Source organism: Cavia porcellus, unplaced genomic scaffold (genome assembly GCF_034190915.1).
Source record: "Cavia porcellus strain 051 isolate PalLab524CR breed Dunkin Hartley unplaced genomic scaffold, mCavPor4.1 scaffold_5, whole genome shotgun sequence".
In the NCBI taxonomy this organism is placed as follows: domain Eukaryota; kingdom Metazoa; phylum Chordata; class Mammalia; order Rodentia; family Caviidae; genus Cavia; species Cavia porcellus.
The window spans coordinates 54,917,821-54,935,390 of record NW_026947488.1 but is presented as its reverse complement, the minus strand read 5'-3'; the positions used below and the strand labels follow the sequence as shown (position 1 = coordinate 54,935,390).

Genomic DNA, 17,570 nt, shown 5'->3' with positions numbered 1-17,570 from the left:
ATTGATTTCTGTTCTGATTTTTATAATTTCCTCTCTTCTTTTGGCTTTGGGCTTGACTTGCTTTTCTTTTTCTAGATGTTTGAGGTGTAACATCAGGTTATTTGTATTTGTTCTGTTTTCCTGATGTGGGAACTCAGTGCAATAAATTTCCTCTGAGGACGGCTTGCATTACATCCCACAGATTCCAGTAAGTTGTATTTGTATTTTCGGTTGCTTGTAGGTATTGTTTAATTTGCCATGTGACCCACTGATTACTCAAGAGTGTGTTGTTCAGTTTCCATGTGTTTATGGGATTTTTGTAATACCTCTTATCATTAATTTCTAATTTCATAGTGGTATGATCTGATAACATGCAAGGAATAATTTTAACTCTTTTGCATTTATTTAAATATGTTCTGTGAGCTAATACATGGTCTGTTTTAGAGAATGTCCCATGTACTGCTGAGAAGAATGTGTATTCTGTTGTTGTTTGATGGAACACTCTGTATATGTCTATCAAGTCCATTTGTTCACAGGTGTGATTCAGATCTATTATTTCTTTGCTGATTTTCTGTCTGGTTGATCTGTTCCTTGGTGTCAACGGTGTGTTAAGGTCTCCTGTTACAATTGTGTTACTGATAATTTGATTTTTCATTTCTCTTAATACTTGTTTTATATATCTGAGTGCTCTGGAATTTGGTGCATATATATTTAAGATTGTTATCTCTTCCTCTTGATGTTTTCCCTTAACCAGTATGTAGTGACCTTCTTTATCTCTTCTAATCATTATTGGTTTAAAGTTCACATTGTCTGCAAACAGAGAAGCTCCTCCTACTTTTTTTTGGGTTCCGGTTGCATGAAGCATTGTTTTCCATCCTCTGACTTTCAGTCTGTGAGTATCCTTTTGGGTTAGATGGGTTTCTTGTAGACAGTATATGGTTGGATTTTGTTTCTTGATCCATTCTGCCAGTCTGTTTCTTTTAATTGGTGCATTGAGACCATTTACATTAATGGTTATAACTGTTATATGTTTGTTTATTGTTGACATGTTATCTTTCTGCTGTTGCATCTTTATCTTTCTGTTCTGTTTAATTGTCTGCTTTGTTTAATATTTTTTCCCTAAGTGTATCTAAACTGCCTTTCAATATTCTTTGCAGGGTTGTCTTGGTGATCATAAAGTTCTTCAGCTGTTCTTTGTCATGGAAGTATCTTATTTTTCCATTGATTTTGAAGGACAGTTTTGCAGGGTACATCAGTCTAGGTTGGAAATCATTTTCCTTTAGGATCTGGAATACTTCACTCCATGCTCTTCTTGACTTTATTGTTTGTGCTGAGAAGTTTGCTGTGATTCTGATGGGTTTCCCTTTATAAGTGATCTGTCTTTTCTCTCTGACAGCTTTTAATATTTTATTTTTGTGTTGGATTTCTGGGATGGTGATTATTATGTGTCTGGGTGTAGTTTTATTTTGATTATGACTATTTGGAGTTCTATATGCTTCACTGATCCTGATGTCAGTTTCTGATCTCATGTTTGGGAAATTTTCAGCTATTTTCAGCTTCTCTAAATATCCTCTTGACATCTTTATGTTGTCCTCTTCTTTTTCATTTATCCCTATCAATCTTATGTTGTTTTTCTTTGCATCATCTTGCAGTTGTTGAATCGTTATTTCCTGATTCCTTGTTATTTTATTTTATTTTTTTTTCCTTTTTCCTTTTCATCAGTACCAGGGATTGAACTCATGACTGCCTGCTTGCAAGGCAGGCACTTATGCCACGGAGCTAAACCCCCAGATCCCGATTGCTTGTTATTTTTAAATGATCTTTCCTTTCCTGTTCACTAGCTGCGATCTTGTCTTCGAGGTCTGAAATTCTATCTTCACTTTCACTGAGGCAGTTTTTACAGCTTTCAATGGAATTTTTGATTTATTGTATATCTCTTTGCATCTGCTTTATGTATTGTTTGTTTCTTATACTGCTCATCCAGGGATTCTATCTTTTTGTTTAGTTCGTGCAATTTTTTAACTGTGTCTTATTTAGATATGTACAGCATCTCCTTCATTTGTTTTATCATTTCTTCTTTTACCTGGGAAATTATTTCTAGTTTGAATTCCTTTAATGATTCCCAGAGTTGCTTCTTTATTTCAGTTGCTATTATGTCTGGTATTTCAAGTGTATGACACACATTTTCTTCTATGTACATATCTCCTAAGGTTTCTTGGGATGGTCTGGAGGTTTGAGATTTTAATTTGGTCTTTTGTTTTGTCATTTTCCTATATTTCTGTGTTTCAAGTGTTATTCCAAGGCTTCCCCCAGGGCCTTTGAAAATCCTCTTCTTTGCCCTCATCTCCTGGGACTCTGATTGCCCAGTTCCCTGGATTGAGAGAGGGTCACTGGAGGTGGGGCAGGCTGGCTCATGACCTGCCGAGTTGGTGCAGTGCAACAGGAAGCCATGAAGTTCCATGTCCAGGGCCAAGTGAAGATCCCAAACTAGCTGGGCTCAGGGATGGTGCAAGGACACTCATCCCAGGCTGCTCACCCTCTGGAACAGATGGTGCTGGCAGGCCCAGAATTCCGCCAAGCCTGGCAGGGAGCAGTGAGACCTGGGCAGGCCAGTTCAAGACCTGCTGATCTGGTCCAGTGCAACAGAAAACTGCAATATTCCCTGTCTGGGGCTGAGCAATCTTTCTTCTCTTTGAATGCAAATATTGTTTTCACTATTTTGCTTTGTTCTGATTAATTGTTTTGCTCTATTCAGTATTCTGTTTTTATAGGTTTTATAATGTTCTGTTTTTGGTTTGACTTTGCTATACCTGATTGAATGGACAACTAGTATGAAGATAATATGTACTATGGTACTTACTACTGTTATCCTGGTACCCTGCTCTGAAGTTCTGTACCAGTTTTACTGCATTGCCTCTACTGGCTTTGTTCTGCCTTATTTTGTTGTATTTTACTACCTTCAAAATAAAAAAAACCCTTTGGCCAACCACTCTCTCCAGGAAATGCTGGGAGTAGAGTCACTCACCAGTTATTGCAATTCACAGCATCTACTGCTCCACTTCATGGGTGCATTTCTCCCTGGACACCTCTGGAGTCACTTGCTCTCACTGTGTCACTGCAGATTTGAGCCTCTTCTTTCACACCATGATCCAGCAATCAGGGAGAAAGTGCAGTTTGCCACCTCTTTTTTCTGCACTGCTGTCTGTCCCTTCACTTTTCCTGTGGGCCCCAATTTTCCCCTCAGACTCTTCCTGGGTCCTGGGGACTTACCTGTCTACTTTTCTTCCCCAGACTGTTATAGCCCAATGTCTGGATTCTGACTCTCAGAGAGGCTGGTTTTCTGCTGTTTACCACTCCCCATTTCCCATGTGGTCCATCATTCCCAACTTCAGCAATGCCTGAATTCCCTGAGTTCAGAGCTCTCTGGTTTATTGTATATAGAAAATAAACTCTAATGCTAGGTTGACAAGGGGTTGCTACCAAGATGCATGCATGAAGGAAAACAAGGCTGAACTCAATAAAGCCATAAATAAATGTTTATTGTGCACCTTGGATTATTAGTAGCTGAGGCTTTTATTGCACACTACATTATTATCTTGTTTTTTAGAGCATTTAAGTGTGACTGAGCATAGTCTTACTCTTTGTCTCTTCTTTATTCTCAAAGCTGACTTCACTAACTGTGGACATTCTTTGATATAATTGTTTCACCTGTTTGTCAGGCTCAAAAACTCCTGATGAGATTTGGATAGAAATTTGTGTTTATTTTATTATAATGTCAGTTTAAATTATTAATTCAGAGAAGGCTGATAACCTGACAGTGTTAAGTCATTCTATCAATAAGCGTAGTACATCTCTCCATTTATTTGATCATCTTTTATATCCTCCTGAGCTGGAGCAAAGTGGCTCTTGGAAATTCAAGGCTATGCCCTTGAAGAAAAGGAGAAAAGTTTGCTCCTTCTTTGCTGCTGATTGGGTTGTGCATGTGATTACTGAGTTAGAAACAACCATTTTGGGGTCACACTTTGAGAATGGGGAAATACATGGAGAGGACAGGGCTAGAAGAGGCCAGAACTCTTCAGCCCATGGAGAGGTACACCAGGCATAGACTGTCTATGGGAAGGAGAAATAAATTTTCCATTCCTTTAAGTCACTGTGAGTTTTGTTGTGCTGCTATTCACAGTAACCTTGATCCTGATTGGCTAAGCTCTAACCTAGTGATTCTCTAAGAGCCCCCCCCACCCCCCCGCCAGAAGAGTGATCATAGCATCACCTGGAAAAGTATTGGAAACACACATTAATGAATCTCTTCTAAAGAAGCAGGGAGCCTGGGTAGGGCCCCATTATCAGCTTTTAGAAGCCCTCTCCATGATGTGGCATGGGCTCACGTCTCAGAGAGATTCAGTGCTCTCACTATTTCTGTCTTACACGCAACCCCCACAACAGGATCTCTCCATGGGAAGACCACCCACTTTCTTTAGGAGCAGAGTGCAGAGGTTTCTGGAAGTGAAAACTGCTACCTGTGTGCTTTGTGTTAAGTGAAGCATGGGCATGAGAAGACCCTAGCAGTTTACCTCTCCTGAAAGTAGTGATTCATGAATGGCTGATGGTGTCCATGGCTCCCTTCAGCTGACCTAATGAATAAGGCAAATTCTAAAACCCTCAAAATTTGGCTCAGAAGTGACCATCCATGGTTGAATCACAATCAGCCCTTCTGAATCAGATAATTAGCTGATTTATGCATTCGTCCCCCCTTTTACTACACCTCAGTATAGTACAAATATGACCTGATTTTATGTATGTGGGGATGAGATATAAATTCACATTTAATGTCAAGAATTGCCTAAACACACTTTCTATCAAGTTCTTAATTTTTTTTGTTTTTTCATTTTAAAGAAAATAAAACAAAAGAGGACAGAACGAAGCAAATCAGAACAGAACAATGCAAGCAACACAGCACTTCACAACAAGACAACTGGATATCAACAATAGTTACTATAATGTCTCTTTTCTTCAAAATAGTTGAGCATAACTTCACATACAATAATAGCAAACATAACAAAATATTATAAGACCATTCAAGAGAACGAAAGCTTTACAAGGCTTCAAAACCAATTAACAGGAAATGAACAATGGCTATTATAATATCTCATTTTCCTTAAAAAATTTGTTTATACCATGACACATAATAAAATCAAATAAAACATAACAGGATAGAACTAATCAAAACAGAAGAACAAAAACATGGTAGGACTTCAAAGCAAGATGATAGTAAATCAGCAATGGCTACTATAATGTCTTGTTTTCTTCAAAATAATAGCTGTTCATACCATCACACATAATAAAATCAAACAAAACAGAATAAAACCAATCAAACCAATGAATAAAATCATTATAAGACTTATGATACCTATAAAGCAATGTGATAGGAAACCATGATTACCATAAAATATCCCATTATATTCAAAATAGCTGCCCCTAACATCTGACAGCATAAAATCTAACAAAACAAGACAGAACAAAGCCAAACTTAACAAAATTGTGCAAACACTGCGAGAATTCAAGATAAGCCATAAGATTGACAGTAGTTTTCATCTTTCCCTCCTAGGTGTTTCCTCCCCTTCACTCTTACGTTAACTATTTTGTTTCTGGATCCCATTAACTCCTTTTGTTTCCTATGCTAGGGTCCATGCATATGAGTTTGAACTGTTTCGGCCATGAACATCACCTTCAGTTGCGCCCATTTACCCACAGAAGCCTTGAGATTATTCTACTTTATAGCTGGATAGCTTTCCACTGCATGAAAATGCCATATCTTTCTTATCCCTTCTGTGGTTGATGGGCAAGTTACTCTTGCTTTTTTTTTTTTTGTTTCCTGTCACATGGAACAATTGTTTTCTCTCCTTTGATTTACAGTGTATGAATTTCCTTTCCAGTTAGATGTGTTTCTTGTATATAGTATATCAATGGATCTTGTTTCTTGATCCACTCTCCCTCTGTTTATTTTTACTGCTAACCCGAGGCCATCTATATTAATGATTACAAGCAGCATACATTGGTTTGTTTCTGCCATGCTATCCTCCTGTTGTTGGCCCTCCACTTTTCCCCTTCACTCAATTGTCTCTCTTGTTTGGTGTTCCTGGAACCATGGTCATTTTTATCTCTCTCTGGAATATTCTTTAGCATTCTCTGTAGGGTTGGTTTGGTGGTCATGAATTCCTTCAGTTATTCTTTATCATGGGAGTATCTTATTTTTCCATCAGTTTTGAAAGAGTTTTTCTGGGTGCATGAATCTGGGTTGGAAGTTGTTTTCTTTCAGGGTTGAAATATTTCACTCCAAACTCTTCTTGACTTGATGGTTTGTGTTGAAAAGTCTGCTGGGATTCTGATTGGTTTTCTTTTATAGGTGATCTGTCTCTTTTCTCTAACAGCTTCTAATATTCTGTTCTTGTGCTGAATTTGTGGGATCTTGATTATTATATGTTTGGGGATACATTTATTTTGCTTATGGCTAGTTGGAATCCTATTTGCCTCACTACGCCTCACCTGCATGCCAGATCCATTCCCCATGTTTGGGAAGTTTTCTTCTATTACTTGTGAATATCCTTTTAATTTCATTTGTGTTGACCTCTGCTTCTTCATTGATACCTATCACTCTTAAATTATGCTTCTTTGCATCATCTTACAGCCATTGAGTTATTATTTCCTGATCCCATGTTATTTTAAGAGATTTTTCCTTTTATGATCACTAACAGCAATCCTGTCTTCAAGATTTGAAAGTCTATCTTCTGTCTCTTTCAAGCAGTTTTGCCAGCTTTTGATTGAATTTTTAATTCCCTGGATCTCTCTTTGAATCTGTTTCATGCATTGTAATTCCTTTCTACATTCATTCAAGGTTTCCATCATTTTCCTATGCTCCTCTTTATTGTCTCTGTCTTCTTTAGACCTGCTGAACAATTCTTTCAGTATGTTTGTGATTTCTTCTTTTACCCAAGACATTATTTCTGATTTGACTGCTTTTACAATCTCATGGAATTGTTTCCTTACTTCAGCTGCTATCCTCTCATTTCAGGGGTATGACTTCTGTTTTCTTCCATGACCATATCTCCTAGACTTACTGTGTGTGGGCTAGAGGTCTGAGTTTGCCTTTTGCTCCTTTGTCATGACATTCTCCTGGGTTCTTCCCGACAAGCTGGTTGTGGGGTCTAAGCACTTCCTACTTTGGCTTCCCCTAAGCAGTGTAGGGGAATGAGACAGGCACCTGGGTTCCTCTAATTCCAGATTTACAGGGAGGTAGCAGGGTGTGAAGCAGGCTTCTCCAGAGCTATGCCACTACACTGGGGCCTTTCTGAGTGTCTACACTGGGATTCCCACAATGGTGGCTGCAACACAGAGGATTGTTTGTCTGATTCTGTTAGTAGATGATGGCTATCTGAAGGAACCAAAGGTCTCCAGTGGTGGCTTACAGGTGCACAGGGCTTAACTGGCTGTGTCCCTGCTCCTGCTGGCTGCCTGCAGGAAGGAGTTTTCTGGTGGCAGCTACCTGAAGGTGAAGGTGAATCTGCTGGTTCTCTCTGCCCACAGGGCCACCTGTAGAAAGTGGCCTTTGGGTGGCAGCATACAGCAGGCAGATGTGGATCTGTCTGTCTCCTTTGGCCCGGCCTGGGCTTGTGGAGGAAAGGGCCTTCCAGTGTTGGTGCCCTGCAGGCAGAGGTGGGTCTTCTGGTTCTCTCTGCCCACACTGGGCTCACAGAGAAAAGGGCCTTTCAGTGGTTGCGCCCAGCAGGCAGGCAGGCAGATCCCCTAGTTCTCTCTCCAAGTTCTTATTTTAAAAACTAGTTAAATTTGAATTTCACTTGCTAGATTTTAAAATTCAACATTTTTTTTTTTTTTGTCTTTTTCCTTTTTATCGGTACCGGGGATCAAACTCATGACTGCCTGCTTGCAAGGCAGGCGCTTATGCCGCTGAGCTAAATCTCCAGTCCCTAAAATTCAACATTTTAAAGTGTTTCTTAATTTGTTTAGGGTTTTAGTGCTCTGTTATCTGTTTTTCCAGACTGACATAAGTGTAAATGTGTTTATTGATACAAAAACTGAGGTTTTTTTTAATCATAGGGTCAGACTAGTTTCAATCATGGTAGATCTAGAGATGTACCCCCACCCCAGCATCATCATGAGTTAATCTTTTCGTGGCTCTGCTTTGCTCTGTATACTTTTTTTTTTGTACTGGGTCTTGCAAAGTAATATGTTGATTGTTTCAAGCTGGGGTTACATGAGGAACTATAGCTTCAGAGAATCTGTTTGTTTGTCTTTCACTGTACTTGACAAGTGATCAAGATTACTTTGGGAGTGGTGGTTTTCCCATACTGAGGTAAGAAGTAACCTTACTTATTAGATACTGATTATCGAGGCTACAATAAACCTGAATAAATAAACTCATTGGAGTAACCCTTGTCTTTCAATGACTTATAATATGCCCCCCACATATATTAGCTCAGAATTCCATTTGTTCTGTTATTCCTTCATGAATTGATTGTCCTTTGTCTAAAAATGTAAGAGTATCTTCTCTCATATGTTTCTTCAGATGCTATCCTCTTGTGAAAACTCCAATGTACAGAAACTTGATAAATCTTACACACCTTTGTCTAGTTAGTCAGCCTTGTATTAACACAGTTCCTAGATCCAGCCAAAGAAGCTACATAATTACTAAGGGATGGTAGAAATTATCTCTTTCCTCTACCCTAGCAAAACCAGTAGTGCCAGCTTTGCCTCAGAACTGACTCTCACTGGCCTGGCATGGGTCATGCACTCATTCTTCTACCAATCATTTATCTATTACCTATCTGTCTATAAATGTATCATCAGAGTATCAGTGCTGTCATATTCTTCTGAGCACCTGTACATCCTGGATAGAGCCTGGCTGTGAAATAAATCCAACCCTCTGGAGCACCCACATTGGTGTCTCCTCTGTAGCTTCTCCATCTTGTTTTGTGGGGATATTAAGTGTAATCAGAGTTTAGAAGAGCAAAATTATATCTAAGGATTAGATATTCATGAATTTTACCAGAAATTTACAGAGCCAGAAAATTCATGAATCACTGAAGCATATATGCAAAGATATTTCATTAGCAGAGATGTACACAGAGAAAGACAAAGATAGAGGGAGAAGAACATGAACACACTTGAGAAGGGGCAGACAGACACAGAGACACACAAAACCAACAGAATGGAGAGTGTTATACATACATGAAATGGAGGGACAGCAGTAGACTTACTCTGCCCACTCATACATATACAGACACACACACACACACACACACACACACACACACACACACACACACACACACCAACACTGTGAGAGACAAATGATAAGTCAGAACAAAGTGCCTATTGGGAGAGAAGAATATGGATAGTTGGCAGAGAAAATGATTCAGGGGTGGTGGGACACTTGTTCCTAGGTAGTAGGATTTGAGTCATGTAAAGCCAGATCATATATTCATTCACTGCAGAAATATTAATGGAAACAACAAAAGATAAACAAAACCCAAAGAAAATTATTTTCAAGCTCTTGAGTAGACATTTGTCCAAAGAAGATACTCTACATGTGGCCAATAATCAGATAAGGATGTTCAATATCCTTAGTCATTAAAGAAATGTAAATCAGAACCACAAAGAACACTATTTCACACCAATAAGATGGTAATAATTTATAACAATGACTAGGTTATACAAAATTGGAATTTTTGAACATGTTTGGTGGTGTATAAATGACACAATTGTCATTTATACCACTACTTATACTGGCATTATTCATAAGAGACAAAAGTATAAGCAATCTAATATCCATCAACAGACACATGGAAAAAAACAGATACATGGAAAACAGTGTGATGCTTCCACGCACTGGAATATTATTCAGTAATGTAGTACTGAATACTGATACAGTGTAACTGAACCTTGTAAACACTATGTTCATTGAAAGTAGTCAACAAATATTGCATTATTATGTTTCTGTTTGTAGGATGTAAGCAAAATAGGCAAATCTATGGAGACAGAATGTACAATAGGGGTTGCTGGGACCTGGAGAGGTGGTGGGGAATCCCATTTATGGGTATGGGATTTTCTTTTAGGGTGATACAGCTGTTTTAGAACTCGATATTGGTAGTGGTTTTTTTTTTAAACAGGAATGGACTAGGTACCAGTTGCTTGTTCATCTTATATTAATCCCCATGTAGCTTTAGTCATAGGAATTTCATGTTAATCACACAGACACACACACAGAGTTCTGTCCTCTCATATGATGGTCAGTGAGGTGTAGCCACAGGAACAGACACTGAAGCAGCTCAGCAAAGAGTTGCTGTCCTCACAGGTCATGGAGTGGGCATCACTGTATCCTTACAGGCTCACAGGGGGAGCTCCAATTCTGAGATATGGCAACAGATAGGAGAAAAAGCAGGGCTTAGCCCCAGGACTTGTTGGCATTTTCATGTAAAGACAAGATAGGACAGGCAGAGCTTAGGACTGGCTAGGCAGGAGAGTTGGACCCACTCCGTGCTGGGTACATGCTAGAGCAGGTGTGTCCAATGCACAGCCTTTGGGCTGTGTGCAGCCTTGGACAGATAGTCACGTGGCTCCAAGAATATAAGCTTTTAACCTTGTTAGTTTTAGTGATTAAATTGTATGGTATTGAAGTATGGACTGTGTGAGATTAAAAAACACTGTGTGGGTGCATGCGTGTGTGCGTGTGCGTGTGCGTGTGTGTGTGTGTGTGTGTGTGTGTGTGTGTGCATGTGTGACAGTGTAGAGGTAACCTTGCCTAATGTACCTGCCATCCACAGTCAAATCTAACTCTGAGTATCAGAGGTTACATGTTCTTGGGAAACTTGCTGACTAAAATGTAAAGTTCACCAATACTAGTAAACATACATACCTGTGTGTGCTTTTGCAGACATGTGTTCATGATTATTGAGCAGTCATGTAAGGTTTCTTATCTAATTATTAAAATTGGGTTTGCCATTTATTCATAAAATAATTTAATAAGTTAAAATGTAAAAGGAAGGCTTGTTACTTATACATGTGAACTGTATTACATATTTCATATGCAGCACAGGACAATTCCTTTATATTCACTGCAGCCTGAGGGAGCAAAAGATTGGCCACTCATGTGCCAGAGCCTGGCTGAGAGCCCTGGTCCCCTGCAGCTCACCCTCAAGTAGGAGGGACAGAAGCTAGATGGACATTTTCTTTACTCACTTGCTGAGGTATCTGTAGGAAAATGGATGCAATTTGAAACTGTAACATTGTGAAAAATATATATATCATATTTATAAGGTTATATCTATATGATTGATGTGGATAAATATAACATCTATCATATATAATAGCTAAATAGGAAGTAAATGAATGGGGAACAATAGAGGAAGGGGTAGGAAGAGGAGGAAAAGTGGTTGGAAACAAAAGAACTGAAGGAGAAAAACATGATGAAAATGGAGCTTTGGCATATGAGAATAGGACCAAGAGTCAGAAACAGCAGGGAGGAAAATGAGGAATAAGAATTTTTAAAAAATCCAAACAAAACAAAACTAAGATCTGTTATGCACATGATAAATGTAATCATTGTGTACTGCAAACATGTACTAATAAAAACTATGTGGACAGTGAAGTGAAATAAAATAACCGTGCCTCATGATGGGAACTTTGCAAACAGAAAGTAGAACCAAAGGGAAAAAACCATTGAAGTTAGGTGCACAAAGGAGATTGTCATGGAAAGAGCAACGGATGTGTGCAGAGACAAACCTGAATGAAATGAAACTCTTTGGGAAGATGGGGCCAAGGCAAAGTGCTGAGATGCAGCACTCTTGGCACAACCTGCTCTGGGGCCTGATGACTAGAAGAGCAGCCAGGGAACAGCTCAGGAGGGTGCAGTGGTCAGGTCCAGAGCACGCAGGATCATGAGGAGCATGAGTGGGAAGGGGAAGGGCTTTTCACCTTGTGGGTGCAAAGGGCAAAAGTGTTGCAGGACAAAGAGTGAAAAACGGTGCACAGCTCCGGGCCTCCATTGATACAGACAGCAGTGAGGAGGCCCCCTGGAGTTAGAGGCCTAGGAGACTCTGAAGCTGACCCTTCCCAACAGAGCAGACATTGCTAATCACCCTGCTCATCCCGTGAGGCTCTCACACCCTTCTGTCCCCAGAGGCCCAGACATTCCTTCCCTGCTCATCTCCCAGAGCAAAATTTTAAGGGACACTTTAACTTATTATTTTTCCTGACCCTTTGTTAAATTGGGAGCCTCTATGGACTCATCTAGCAAAGATGTAGTGACTCATCCAGTATTTGGAGCAGACTTGGTCAGTTCTTTATTGGAAAGGGGATGCAGTCTGTAATGCGACAAACCTGGGATCCTAGGAAGATGTCGAGTTGAAGTACTAGGCGGTCTCCTATTAGCTCATAGCTGCCCTGGAAAGTATCATGAGATTGACAGATATGACCACACCAATGGTCCTGGATGGTGTGGACAACACTGAGCATATTACGGTATCGCTGGCGGATGAGCCACATTCGGACCCAGGACTGCAGCCTCACAGTCGCCCAGATTTGCCGCTTGTAGAACTCCAGGGCTTCCCACCGCTGCTTCACCAGTTGCATGGTACATATCTGCCTCCACCAGCACTGGATGGTCCATGCACTGAGGGCAGCATGCAGCAACATCCTCCTCACCAGCGTGCCCCGCCACCAGGCCTGGATCATTATAGATGCCTTTTCGAGGTCAGGAGATTTCTTCATTTTGAGCAGCAGGGGCCATGCAAGGTAAAGAAATGACATTTAGGACATTCTCCAAAATTTCAACCCCGCGGAGTATCAGTGAAGTTTCCTCATTCTCTGCCAGCAACTGTGTTTTCCCCTGAAGCTTGAGCAACTGGGAGGGCAACAATGAAAGCTAATGACCAGGCAGATACCCTGCCTCTGGCTGCTTCTCTCTGCTGTGTCACTTAATGTGCACACACAACACCCCCACCTCCGAGTCTCAGGGTCCTCGTCCTGAGAGGTGAGCCCTTCTGCCCTTGGTTTTCCATGGACCTGGTTGGCCAGTTTGCAGCAAGAGTCCTCGGATCCATAGGCTGCCCCTGGGTCTCACTACCTACCTACAACTCCTCGCCTGCCCTTCAGACCCTCCTACCTATGGGGAAGTGGCATCCTTTGCTCCCCCTGCCCTCCCTTCCCTGTCACCACCTCCATCCACGGCCTGCTCCTCCCTCTGTTAATCCCACTATTAAAAGTGTCTCTGCCCCACACAGCCTGGAGCCTTTCTCATTGATTTCTCACCTTCACTGCTCTTGGTTCCGTGCCTTCAGTGTCTACTAACCCACACACGTGTGCACACGTGTGTACAGGCTCCTGCAGAAATCTGGCCTTGGGATTCCCTTAGCTTGGCCATGCATTCCCCAGCAGTCCTCATGACACCACTCCCCAGATTCCAAACTCCCACTCCTCAGTTTCTCCTCCCCCACCAAATCTGCCTGTCTCAGTTATCTGCCTTACTCCATCTGCTAGAGAGACTGGGGGAGAAGACAGCAAAGCATGAGTTAATGCTGTTCATCCAGCCTCAGATAAGGCACCCACTTCTGGTCAACTGGAACATTTTTGGTTTCTGGTGCTTATTCTGAATAATGGTTAGTAGAAATACAATTGTTTCATAAATGCACCTTGTTTTGGACAATACATTCTATGGCCATTTAATTCTGTGGACCACAGAGTAGACTACCATCATTTTGGTGACAAGGTTTAGAGATATGGCAGCTCAAGGGTCACCTCTAACCTTGGAAACCTGCACTCATACTTTGGGTTGGGGATGATATTCTTGGGCCTTACCTTTTTTGCTTCTTTCCCTTTCAATGTTTTTTCATCATGTTTGATTATGGTTTTTCTAAATTTGATGGTCTTCTGAAATCAGAGTTAAGGGAGGGAGGTTTGTATAGATTGCTCTTGGAATTGCTCACTACCAATTTTTAATTCCTCACTTACCTAGCATTCCTAGATATAGGGCCCATGCTTTGATTAACTGTGAAAAGCCACCTTCCTCTGCCTGCAATTCTGTGTGTGTGGGGGGACTCGTTTACTTAATGCTAAGTGCCTATAACAGATGGGCATTTATATTCCTCACATCTAAATTGCAGATAGATTGTTCAAATCCCTTCAGGCCTGTGATCTGCTAAATTGCCATTGGTTACATTCTAAATAATTACATCATGCTTAGGTCTGTACTCCTCCAACCACAAGTTGACAGAAAGAGTGGAGAAGGGAAGAGCACAATTATGTCATAGGGCACCTATTATGCTGGCACCTATCATGATGGATTCCAACTGTAGGACCCTTATTGAGCAAAATGTTCATTCTTCCCTGCAGATATGCTCACAATGTGATTACAGAGGCAAGACATGAGAAACAATAGTTCACTGGCATAAAGGTATATAAAATTAGTCATTTTAGTCAGGTAAAATTACATATATTAAGAAATTTAAATATGCATCAATAGGGAATTCAATACATGGATTTCAGTTCAATCATGCAATGGAACCAAATAATGATGAGAAAGTTTATGACAAAATACTTAATAAGTGACTTATGAATGGTCCATAAACACTATAAAAGATGTCCAACATCATCCACCATGAAAAAGGTAAAATCCTTACTATTAGTCTTTTATTAAATATTAGTAAAATAATTCAGGTATATACAAAAAGAATCACACATCATGATCTAGTTGGGTCCCACCTAATTTACTGTTTGAAAATCAATCAATGTAATTCTCCATGTTTCCAAGCTGAAGCAAAAAAAATAATATAACCATCTCAATTGATGTTGAAAAAGTGTTTTATAGAACTTACCCATTCATGACAAAAAGAAAAAGATGCTCAGAAAAGTGGAGTAGAAGTAAATTTTCTCAAGTGGAAAACAAGCATCTACGGGGGCTGGGGATTTAGCTCAGCGGCATAAGCACCTGCCTTGCAAGCAGGCGGTCGTGAGTTCGATCCCTAGTACCGATAAAAATGAAAAAGACCAAAAACAACAACAACAACAACAACAACAACAACAACAACAACAAAAACAAGCATCTACAAAAAAAATCCTACAGCTAGCATTACACCAAGTAGGGAGGCACTGAATGCTTTTCCATCAAACTGGCACCAAGGCAAGGGTGCAGTGCTCCTTAATCGTATGTCACAGAGTGCTAGAAGTTAGAGTCAGGGCAATAAGGTGAGCAAAGGGAACCAAGAGCACACTGATCACAAAGTGAGAAAGGAAAGTGCCTTTGCAGATGGCATGATGGTGCATGGATAGAAAGCCCTCCTAGAACTAGTAAGTGCGTGCATCAGTGTTATAGGATACAAGCAAAAATATTACATTTTGACCACTAACAATGAACTCACAATCTCCATTTCAGAAATAAATTCCACTTATGATGATTTTAGTGTGAAATACTAAATTGTAAGTCTAACAAAATATGTATAGGATCATTATGGTAGAAGCTATACTAACATATACACTGCTAAAAATTGGAGATATATGAGTAAAAAGACATAGAAATCATGCTCATAAATTATAAGACTCAATACAGTAAATAAGGCAATTCTCCTCACAGTGTCAGCTTTCCACCCACAGCTGTCTATGGAATCTTCTTGAAACCATCCCCCAGCAGAGGAGGTGGGGATCTCACTGTCATGTGGGAAGGGTGGCGGTCCACACTTTCCGCTCTGCTGTGGCCAGCATAGATCAGGATGGGGCTACAGATTTTTCTGTAAGTGCTTAGGTTGAGCACAACAGTTATTTTCTGAAAGTTTTATCCTAACAGTCTGTCCCATTTCTGGCGTTTTGGCTAGGGCATTTGTTCTGCTTTGTTGCCTGTTTTGGGTATGTGGGATGTCTTGTGTCTTCACCCATTAGAGTATCTTGGTTGACGGTTTGTTCAGCTCCTTATCTTTTACTGATTAGATTAACACAGAGACTGAGACCAAGCATATAGGTACTGTCACAGAAAATTTAAAAAGTAGAGCTATGAATGTTCAGTTTTTTGATTATAAATGAATCTCATATTCTGTGTTTTTTCATGTATACCTATTTTTAAAGATTGATTTTTATTGTTTCATAAAAGAACTTGGATCCAACTGTGTCCAATATGTGGCCTGCTACTTGTCTCTCCTCTTCCTTTTTTCGTTTTTCTAATGTTTTTTTGAGTGAAGAGAAATTTGTCTTAGGCTATATAAAAATATAATATAGTTCATTAATTTAACTGTGTAGCAAAGTGCCTTATTTTTAATTTTTTATTATAATTTTAAAGGGAGAAAGGAGAAAAAACACAGGTGGAAGGTTGGACATGGCAGGCACACATCTTTGAACTCTTCTTTTGCCAGTCATTCGGGAAGCAGTGTTCTTAGGTGTGATCACAAAGGTGATGTTGGAGAGACAATGAATTCATTGTCATTAGAGGTGAAAGGCCAGTGGCTTGGAAGAACCGTCTGTCCGTGATCTGAATGAACAAGCATGCCATGCAAGGTAGGAGAGGATAATAGTGGAGTCCTACATGTGTTCAGCACCCCGAGAAGTTGGTGTTGAGTAGGGAAAAAGGAAAAGGGAGGCACTGAGCCTTGGCTCCAGCACAGTTTTGCAAAATGCAACAAACCAGGCAAAGCAGAGGACCTCCAAAGTGTTTGTCACCATTAGACACAGGTAATTTTCTACAGTCAGTGCTTCTGCTAGAGGCTCTGAGGACCCAGAAGAGATGCGCAGGGTTTTCCCTCTGCTTCTGTCCTGCCTGTGTCTTCAGTCACTTGTTTCCACTCTTTGAGCTGCACTGTCCTCATTTATGAAGTGGGGAAACCATTGCTTTGTGGACTTAACAGGTTCATAGAACCAGCACAAACATTTTTGATGGAAGAGACCCACTGTGTGTGAAAGGAGGCAAAGGATCCCCACAAAGAGGAATCTGCATCTGTGCTTGCACCTCAGTTCTGAACCAGCCTAGCATGCTGCCTCCTGAAGTCTCAAGCAGCCCCACAGGCCTCTGGAGGCTAGTTCCCCTTTGCTTCTATTGACTTCTGTGCCTAACTCTAGTCACTTCATCCCATTACAGACTCAGGCAAATGCTTATTTACCTTTCCACTTCCCATCGTTCAACGTCCTAGTAAGCTGTGCACATGGATAAGGAGGGGCTTTGGGGGACAGGAGACCAAATCTGAATCAATGCAGTGGGATGAGAGACAGTTCAATAACTTCCAAGGAAGCTGATATTAGGGACCAGTAGTCCCAGGTTCTCTCTCTAACATACCTTTGGCTCCTTGTTTGTGTCTCCTTCTTTATCTTCTTTCCCTTTCTGCAATCAGAATGCGGTGGGAGAATGGGTCAGGACCAGATGCTGTGCAAAGTTCCCCAAGTCCCTGTTCCTTGCTCTGCCTACTTCCCATAGCATGACCTGCAACTTCTGATGGCTGGTACAACTCTGGATCCCCAGGAGAGTGAATCTAATTTAAAAACTGTGCAAAAAATGGGCTAGAGGAGAACTTTGTCAAGTCAAAAATATTTCTACAGCTATCAAT

General features: G+C 40.6%; 1 protein-coding gene across 1 annotated transcript; it reads right to left on the bottom strand.

Moving 5' to 3' along the window:
• Positions 1-12,327: 12,327 nt before the first annotated feature.
• LOC101788356 (IQ domain-containing protein F5-like) lies at positions 12,328-17,343 on the bottom strand. Its single transcript, XM_013159623.2, has 3 exons — positions 17,303-17,343; positions 13,849-13,920; positions 12,328-12,756 (listed from the first exon to the last, which is right to left on the bottom strand). Exon 3 carries the CDS (start codon positions 12,724-12,726, stop codon positions 12,328-12,330), a length of 399 nt encoding a protein of 132 aa, XP_013015077.2. The 5' UTR covers positions 12,727-12,756; positions 13,849-13,920; positions 17,303-17,343.
• Between the last annotated feature and the right edge of the window lie 227 nt (positions 17,344-17,570).

What these genes read in the sequence shown, in the direction of transcription:
- LOC101788356 (XM_013159623.2), bottom strand. Translation starts at nt 12,726, where the DNA reads ATGATCCAGGCCTGGTGGCGGGGCACGCTGGTGAGGAGGATGTTGCTG.